The sequence below is a fragment of the Glycine soja genome, chromosome 6 (assembly GCF_004193775.1).
Source record: "Glycine soja cultivar W05 chromosome 6, ASM419377v2, whole genome shotgun sequence".
Lineage (NCBI taxonomy): Eukaryota > Viridiplantae > Streptophyta > Magnoliopsida > Fabales > Fabaceae > Glycine > Glycine soja.
Window position 1 is genome coordinate 45977794 of NC_041007.1, and position 10066 is coordinate 45987859.

Here is a 10066-nt window from a genome sequence, read left to right on the forward strand (position 1 = left end):
GAAACTTTAATTTGATTACTCACATACATAGTCAATAAAATCCAAACTTAATTATATATTTTATCATCTATTTTTTTTATTTTGCAAATTTAATCATCAGTTTTTTTAATAAATTTTATCACTTAAATTTTTAATTTTTATATGTTTTTATCAATGGTGACATGTCAATAAAAAGAAGTTACTAATTTTTATAAAATGAGATTATTCAACATTGTTTTGTTATTAACATAATGATAAAATGTGTAAAGTTTAAAAAATTTAATAGTAAAATTTACAACAATAAAATTTACACAATAAAATTCACAAAAAATTATGTTAGTAAAATGATAAAATGTGTAATTAAACTTAAAAACTAAAGCAATAATTATATTAATGACATTAAAGGAATTAAAACTAATAAAATATTTTAAAAAGTTAAAAGTATCTCTCATTAAGGTTAGAGATAATTTTGAAAAGAAATAATGTTAAATTAAATTAATTAATTAAATATTAATGAATTAGCTTTTAAAAACTGTTTTCTATCCAAATTCATTTATTAAATATTAGTGAATTAGCTTTTAAATATTAGTAATAATTTTTTTTATTCAACTTCATTTATAGTACTCCTCAACAAGTTAACTTTCTCCCTCAAAAAAAAAAAAAAAATTAACCTTCTCTTTTTGACCTCAACCCTTCCTCTCTCTCTCTTTCTTTCTTTATGGCTCTTCTGTCTGTTCTGCTTTTGCAATGAATGCAGCACCACAACGCTTATCATCCACACTAACCTTTCCTTATTAATACTCAAACCCTCCCTTTCTTTCACTCCCTTCCTCTTTATCTTCAACCTCTCACTCCAACTCTCTTCTCTGATCCACAACCTTAACTTTCTGCATTCTGAGAAAGGTGATGAATCTTCTACTTCTTCCATGAACTCTCAAAATCACCAATTTTCTTCTTAAAGTACCCATCTCTAGTTAGTTGCACTTGTTCAGCTAGTGGGTATGAGTTTGTTTTCTTGCTTGTGCTTAGTACAATTAGCAATGGAGGATCTGCATCTCTGCATGCTTAGTTTTTCAGTTTTTTTTTTTTAAATTTCACTTTTTGATTTTTTACCTTTTTGGTTTTTTGGTTTTAGGTTCTGCATTCTGGCTGAGTTTTCTTTAACAACACAGGTGGTTAAAGTGTTTTTTTTTTAAATTCTTTTTGGTCAAGTGATTTTCAGTTTTGTTACTTACTCTTACTCTCACTCACTTTGTTCGGTGATTTGGTTCAGTTTCTTGGAGTTTCTCAAAATTCAAGAGAATTTTCATCCTTTTTCCTCTGCATATATACTTTCGGCGGTGTCATGTCAAATGGAAATTTTGTATTTTTAGTTTTTATTTTATTCCATGCCATGTTCATCTCTTTCCTACTCACGTTTCTCTGATTTCTTCTGCAACCTTGTTTTTTGGTTGGTTTGACCCTTATTTTTTCATGGGAACAATTTAGTTGAGTTATTAATTTACTATTTTTTTAATTGGGGGTATATATGAATATGATATAATTATGTAACGTTTACTCGATCTCCTATGCGCTTTTTTGGTCTCTCTTTGATTCTTTTTTGACAAGATCGTAGTCTCTTTCGTCCTTTTCTGCTTTTTGGGTTTTCACTTTATCTCTTCTCGTATTTCTGTGTAGTGGGAACCAGACTTTTTTTCGTAGTTGTACTGATTTTCTTGCTTTATAGTCACTTTTTTTTCTTTCTCTCTCTCTCTCTGAATTGTCTACTTCCTCATTTACCAAGTTTTTGCTTTGTGGTTTGCAGAAGTAAACGAGGAAAAGGGCATGGAAAATCATAGTATTTTGTAACTAAATGCTTTTGTTCTTGTGAATTAATTTTCATTCACTTTCAGATTTGTGAGTTCAAGTACATTTATTGTGTTTCTCTACTTAGATGTTCTTGTTTTTCTTATGCTTTTGGGTTTTTTTAGCCTGAAAGTTTTTCTTTTTAAATCATGTTGTTCCTTTTTCTCCTTCTACTACTAGTCTTTTTTTTATTACTTTTTTTTTATATTTATTCTGGGGTTGTTTTGAATTTAGAAAGTGAAGGTTAGAGAGAAGCTTTTCATTGAATACAATATATATCTTTTGTGTGTTGCGGCGTGCAATTGGAGATCACTTGCCTTGATATTTATTTGATCTAATGAAGATCTATTTTTAGTGAAAAGAAGAAGACAGAATTTTTGGGGGTCTAGACCCGTTTGAAACATGCAAATGGGACATGGTCTATAATGTTCTGGTTTTGTGTTCTAGTTAGGTTCAGTTTTTAATGCGAAGTTTCTGGATTAAATTATTTCAAAGTCTTCATTTTGATGCTGTCAATGTTGGGACAGATTTTTAGTATATTCTATTCCTTATTCACATGTTGGGGTGTTTTTTTTGTTCATATAATAACTTATTTTGCTGAGCCTTTTTTTCCCCTTTTACTTGTTACAATGGCTAGATTTTTCAAGACCCTATATTAATTATTTATTGCCACTTGTTTTCTTGTGTTTCAGCTGGTTTCATCATCTATTCAAATAGCTTCCAGCATAATATTTTGAATTTGACTGCTAAGGAAAGACCCCATTTTTCTGAGTTGTAAAGTGACTTATATTTTTTTGAGCTGAGAGGAATATTTGGAATCAAGGATTGTGTGCTTGGTTGACCAGACTTGCTATCTCAGCAATTGATGTGAGATCCACGGGGCGAAAAAAGAAGCAACTTGGCCTTATATTATTCATCAGATGTCTGCATTCTGGAGCTGAGGAAATGGGTTGTTGCATCTCAACAAGCAGTAGGAGTACTTGTAGCAGCAAGAGCAATGGAGATATGGTCTCTCCATCTTGCTTAGAAATTGGATGCTGTGGCCAAAAGAGAACAAGGAGAACATTCTCTGATCATGTTATTTCTCTCCACCATTTACCATCCTTACCTAGCAGAATTTTCTCCAATGGAAAGAGCCGCGGTTCGTGCATATTTACACAGCAGGGCCGCAAGGGTATTAATCAGGATGCCATGATTGTGTGGGAAGTAAGTATGTTCTTCTTGTTCCATGTTAAGCTGAGATTAATTTTGGAGAAGTAGATGTTTTTGTTTCTTAGTCTCTTCTAGGAAACTTAAAAAAATAAGCAATTGTTTAAGCTAAACCAAACTTGCATTTATTGAGGATGATGCATCGCTCCCATTGATTGAAGAGAGACCTGGTTAAATTTAGGCATTGACATTCTATTCTGGATCTGTGTTTGCGCAGGATTTCATGTCCGAAGATACTATCTTTTGTGGTGTCTTTGATGGCCATGGTCCACACGGTCATCTAGTCGCGCGCAAAGTGAGGGATGCATTGCCAATTAAGCTAATTTCGTCTTTGCATTCTAATGAATCTAAGCGAAATGGGTCAGGTAAAACTTGCTTCAAAGGGAATGTAAAACCTGATAGTGGAGAATCTGAGAAGGATTGCTCTGCGGAGGATAAACTGAACTCAACATGGAGGGAAGCTTTCATGAAGGCATACAAGGCTATGGACAAAGAGCTCAGGTCTCATCCGAATCTGGATTGCTTCTGTAGTGGGAGCACTGCTGTGACTATAGTGAAGCAGGTAGTAAAATAAAAGAGCAATATCTACACTTAATGTTTCCCATTCTTTTTCAGTTATCTCAATTTCTTATCATACCAGGGTTCAAATCTGTTCATGGGCTATATCGGGGATTCTCGAGCAATCATGGGATCCAAGGATAGCAATGACTCCATGGTGGCTATTCAGTTGACTGTTGATTTAAAGCCTGATTTGCCAAGTGTGTCATTGTTATATGCCTTCAACATTTATCCTCTCTGTTGAATATATGCTTTTGTCTAGATTTAACTTGATTCAAAATTGGTTGGAAATTCTTATAGGGGAAGCAGAGAGAATTAAGAAGTGCAGAGGTAGGGTATTTGCTTTGCAAGATGAGCCTGAAGTGCCTAGGGTGTGGTTGCCTTTTGATGATGCGCCGGGATTAGCCATGGCTAGAGCATTTGGTGATTTCTGCTTGAAGGAGTATGGTGTGATTTCTATACCTGAATTTTCTCACCGGCAGCTTACAGACAGAGATCAGTTCATTGTTCTTGCCTCAGATGGGGTAGGAATTTTCAATCACATCTCCCTTTCTTTATTTGTTCGATCAAATTTTACTTTGCGATTTTGAAGTTAGTTTCTGCTGGTTAGTAGAGTTTCGATTGCCATGAAGTCATCATACCAGGTCAAGCTGTGATAGAAAAAAAAAAGTGATCAGTGTAGGCAAAAGTTCAAATTAGTTGATAGTAATAATTAGTTATAAATTATGGCATAGCATTAACCATATGGTGATAGGGAGGCAACTGTGGTTAGGCTTCTGAAACCAACCATTGAATAGAATAGAATTTTTAGCAATCTTGACATGGTTGTCAATTTGCAGCGTAACAGTTGGATTACCTAGCCTTTGATCACTCTAGATGTAAAATTTACACAATGGTATGTTTGAAGTGATAAGCTTTCTTCAACACAAGGAAACAGATAAAGTCAAATGTTCCAACTGATTGCAAATTTCTCTTCTTAATTCTCTCCCTGCTCTATCCCTTTCCGCTGTTTATTTATTTATTCTTGAATTTGATTGAGTGGAATCTTGAGAACTTCAATCATATAGAGGACACATGAAATCTTGAGAAACATGTCTTTGCCAGGATTGGCCATGTTACAAGACTGACAAGCTGATATCTGATTTTGCATGAGTTGAAAATAAGCTGGCCACTAGTACATGACTGATTTTTTTGCAATGCTTTTCAAATTGCATCATTCTGCCATGTATATAGGTCTGTCTGAAGGACATCAAATTTGTAGATCAAACTGTCGGATTGGAAAAATTTAAGTGCTATCATATACTCCCTCCGTTTCTATCTAATTATAAGATCCTTTTCAAAAATTTGTTTGTCTCTTCTAATAAGACCCTTTACTAATTTCTAAATGTATTAATTATTTTTTTCCTACACGCCCTTAATTATTTTGTTTGTCTCTTCTTATAAGACCCTTTACTAATTTCTAGATGTATTAATTATTTTTTTCCTACATGTCCTTACTTAATTATTCTCTCTCTAAACATTAATGAGAAACTAGTAAGTGGATAGAGAGAGAATAAAAGGATAATTTTTGAATGATAGTACAAATAATTAAAAAATTTAATGCGATGACTACTTTTCTTTAAGGGGCGTGAATTAGTTAAAAGGGTAATTAGGAACGAAGGGAGTAACTTTGTAAACTGGGTTGATGTATGTCAAATACAACCCATAGAGAGATTTTTTTCTATACATAAATAGTGTTGTTCCCTGTAATCTGGAAAAACCAATAGTCAATAAAATCTTTAGAATTCCAACAGTGGCACTTTAACTAGCCTTCAAATAAGAACAGTGGACATTTTGCAATGTGCAGCATATAGCAAAAAATTTGCTGTTACCTAGCCTAGCCAATTTTGGTCAGGATAAAAATATTCATTCCCCGAGTGAAATCTGAAGCAACTGCATGATTTTATTCTCAAAAACAGTATATCAAACCAACCATAGCATGGTACTTCCTTCAATGCTCGACAACTTTCTATATTTCATTACTTGATAAGATTCTTAGAGCACCATATTATTGATTGTCAAACTTCCTTCTTCTCCAGATGAGTAACTAATTGTCTTGAAGTTTTGTGCAGGTGTGGGATGTTTTAAGCAACGAGGAGGTGGTTGAGATAGTATCTTCAGCGCCAACGCGATCATCAGCGGCAAGGATTCTGGTAGATTCTGCTGCTAGGGAGTGGAAACACAAATACCCTACATCAAAGATGGATGACTGTGCTGTAGTATGCTTATTTTTGGATGGGAAAATGGACTCGGAATCTGATTACGAGGAACAAGGCTTTTCTTCTGCAACCATCCAAAGCAACCATTCAGGTAACCCCATTGAGTCAGATGATGGACAAAAATCTGAGCCATCATTGCAAAGGAACTTCACTGTGAGATCCTCAGAGGAAAATGAGGCAAATGGAGCACTATCTGTTGATGTTGTTGAAGATGCAACATCATCAGCTGATGATCAAAACTGGTCAGGTTTGGAAGGGGTCACTCGTGTAAACTCACTTGTCCAACTTCCTAGATTTTCTGAGGAAAGGCCAAAATCTTGAATTCGTTTGTTTCATGAGGACTGTTTATTGTAATACATGGCACAACACTGAATTCAAGAAACAAAAATTTTCTGCAAGGGGTATTATTTTGATGCCCTTTTGTTGGCTAATTACTTGTAGAAAACTAAGCATCTTCAATGGTGTAACTGGTGGAGTAGCTAACTTATTTTTGGTAAAGCCCTACAGTCTTTAAAATGATTTCTAACAATTGTCAAACGCAGTTTTTAAGAACTATTAAGAGCATGTTTGTCTAAACATTGATGAGAAGTAATTTTGTCAACTGATCAGAATCCTTTCGTGTTGTACTGTTGGATTTGTTTCAAAATTAGTGTGGCAGCAATTTGGACAGAGAACCAAACACGCACTATAACATCAATTTGCTTTAATGGCGAAATTGTATTAGAAATAGTTCTTAAATTTAAGATTTTCATATACAATCCTAATTGGAGAGATACTTTAAGCTTAAATAAGGTCACAAAAAGTAATTAATTTCAGCATGATGCAAGGCGTTAATAACGTTAGATTTTCATTGAGATATGTATTCTTGCTCCATGTCTAAGATATTCCAGAAAATCTTGGTTGAAAATCTATGATACTTGACACGATTCAAGCTGTGACATTTGGTGTTGCCAGCTAATGATAACTGGGGCAACCTTAGAGAGTTATGATTGCCAATTAATTATTGAGGCAAAACTTGAGTTATGATTGAAAATGAAAGGCTCATGCACTGAACCATGACCAATGATGATTGCCCCAAAAAGCTGTTTATATGGTCATGATTTGCATTTATAAGTGTATGGGAGGAGATTAACGTAAGAATAACGTTTACCCATATCATTAATTTTTTTAAAAGTTAGAGTATTTCCTAATTCATAAACATCTCTCGATTTCTAAGTAATTCGTTTTTTTTTAAAGGAAAACTAATTAGTTTTTATAAAGTACTATTTGATTTGTTTCTTATATATATATAACAAATGAGACATAGTTCAAATGATTGAACATGTGTTATTGTAAATTTTTTATCCATGTATTCATTTTTTACGAATGAAAAGATGTTGTTATAAAAAATTTAAAGAGAGTAACAATTTGTTAGTTTGTTAATATAAATATTTTTTATTGACTATGACGTTAGTATAAAATAATTCTGTTGAAAATAATCATTATTTTTCGTTAAAGACAACGAGGATATACAAAGTGCTTAGATAATTTTTCTTTCCAATAAGACTTATTTTTTATCCAACGTCTAATCGGATTCATACTATTGACATTTATAATCGTTAAAAATAACTAATATTTTCATAATTTTGAAGGTTAACGTATGTTTAAAAAAAGGACGAAGAGTTTATTTTAGTTTGTACACATTCAAAACTGTGCACGTACGCTTATAATGCAAGCATTTCGACTCGCATAAATTCCGACAGTTGGAGTTGACAACATGTGCGCGACCTGTCTTCTATTCTTATATTGTTTCTTAAAAATTATACAGTTTAAAAATTAAATTACAAAATTAAATATTAATAAAATTAAATATTAATACATCTACATAAACAATACACATTTAAAAAAGAATGCTAATTTCATCTTCTTGAACTTCATCTCACCTTATTGGGATTCTGCCATTATTTGTGATGCGGTGGTCTATGCAACTCCAATGATAAAAGTTTACACTTTTTCCTGTGCAGAAAAGCTGTCATGACCTGATATATATTTTGGAGTTGTGTCAGATAATTATAATTACTAGCAGAAGTCAACATTCTTATTTCTAATGTATAAGGTAGTTGTACTATTTTAAAAAAATAAAATTAGAGTATGTATATATGTAATAGTTTATACACCAAAAAAATATATAAAATAAATTATTTTTTTGAAAGTGTATATATGTAATAGTTGAAAGGTAAAAGATAAATTAAAATTGCAGAGTGTAATGTTACATTAGTGGCAGTTGAGAGGTAAAATGAATATAAGAGAAATCAGAAGAAGTTTTATAAGTATTTTCGGCGACTTTCACTCATCATAATTGAAATATTATTACCTTGATATATAGCATATGTTTGGTTGTCCAGGGGAAAAAATCACATAAAAAACGTGAAAAAACATAAGTAATACAACGTTCCTTTACTTTAAAGTGAAAAAAAAATAACCGTCTTTATATCATCATCATTTGCTCCTCCAAATTAAACATGTTGAGATTTTTTTTAAGTGATTTGACTTCTATTTAATATTGTTTGTAAAAAGGATATTCAATTTAATACAAGAGATTATTTATGAAAGGGATAAATTTTAAGAAATAATTGAAATGGAATTGAAATTTAGGTGTCTATGTGTGAAAAAAAGTAAAGTTTAAGGATTAATTTAAACAAAATTAAAGTTCAGGGTGTCTATTTTCAAAGGTGATAAAATTTAAGGATTAATTTAAAATAAAATAAAATTTAGAGTGTCTATTTATAAAAAGAATAAATTTTAAAAAGGTTAAATATTTTTGTCCCGAACTATCATTAGACATTTCAAATCTTATAACATTATTAACCACGTCAAAAATCAATAATTATATACAATAATGTTCATTTACTCTTAACTTGTTATAAAATAAAATTAATCATATTTTCAAGTAGTACTTTCTCCTAATCCTACCTCTTTTATTATATTTTTTTGGTCTTGTTAACCTAGTTAATAAATTAAAAGGAGAACATTATTAATGTGAAAATCATGCAAACTTAAAAAAATCATCAACAACATAATTTTATAATTCTAATAAAATATTTTTTTCTTTTAATTCTTTAATCAATGTCTAACATTTATCTATTATTTATCACATTTGTTATTTAATGTTTCTATCTTTAGAGCTATCAAAAATTTAAAATGGTGGAACCTTACTCATTGGGTTGAGTTCACCTAACTTGTTTAATAAATAGATCAATCCAATTCTATTCATCTCTTAGTAAGTATTAAAAATGTTGGCCCAACTCTCCATATATTGGTGAGTTAAAGGAGTTTACTCACTTAAAATGATAATAAAAATATTTGTTTTAAAATCATTTTTTAAACAAAAAAATAATGTTTCAGATTATTTATTCTTAGATCATAACTTACAAGCAACATTTCAATGATCAATTCAATTGTCAGAATCAAAACCAATTGAAAGAGACAAATATTCATGCTAATCTTCATCAGAAACTAAACATTGACATAAAGCAATAGTATTGGAACTACAAGTTATAATTATGTACTTTGTAATAGTGTGAAGAAAATCAAAATACAAATAGTAATCATCATGATAAATGCTATCTCAATTTATTCAATTATAAAAATATAGAAATAAAATGTGATAAATGGATAACATGTGTGCTAATCCAGTCCACTACGCCCACCACAAGTTCAACCCAATGGACTGGATCATCTTTTTTTTTTCTTACTGATTTCTCTCTTCTTCCATTCTAATCCATCCCAAAAGTAGATGTTTACTATTTCCCCTTTCATAGTTTCACAAGTGTGCGCAGAGGCCAAACTGAAAGTGGTAGTACATGGTGTAATATTAATCACAGATGTGCTCTCATGAAGTCTGAACTTACAGCTCAAGTAACAACCAACAAGTAAAAAGTACAGAAGATAGCATAAAAAATGAAGGTAGAACAAATTCCAAGTTTTCTACATATTACGGTGCATAAATCAACCACGTGAAGGCTCCATTTATTTGCCGCTATAACATTGGTGACCCTCTTCCACAAATAGTAAGTAATAAAACCAAGTACAAAAAAATGTTCAACTACCAAGTGATCACAATCTTCATGCATCTGAGTCACACTATTGCCCTTTGCTCATGAAGTACACTTTACTCACCGCCAAAGTTCACTCAACACTGTAGAACAAAGGAATCATATAAATAATGCATATCTCTC

At 31.6% G+C, this 10066-nt stretch overlaps 1 protein-coding gene across 1 annotated transcript; it reads left to right on the forward strand.

The window, feature by feature from the left end:
• The first annotated feature begins 2769 nt into the window (after positions 1–2769).
• LOC114417237 (probable protein phosphatase 2C 52) lies at positions 2770–6170 on the forward strand. The gene is made up of 5 exons (XM_028382371.1): positions 2770–3030; positions 3251–3595; positions 3674–3791; positions 3892–4115; positions 5703–6170. Exons 1-5 carry the CDS (start codon positions 2770–2772, stop codon positions 6168–6170), a joined length of 1416 nt encoding a protein of 471 aa, XP_028238172.1.
• The last annotated feature ends 3896 nt before the right edge of the window (positions 6171–10066 follow it).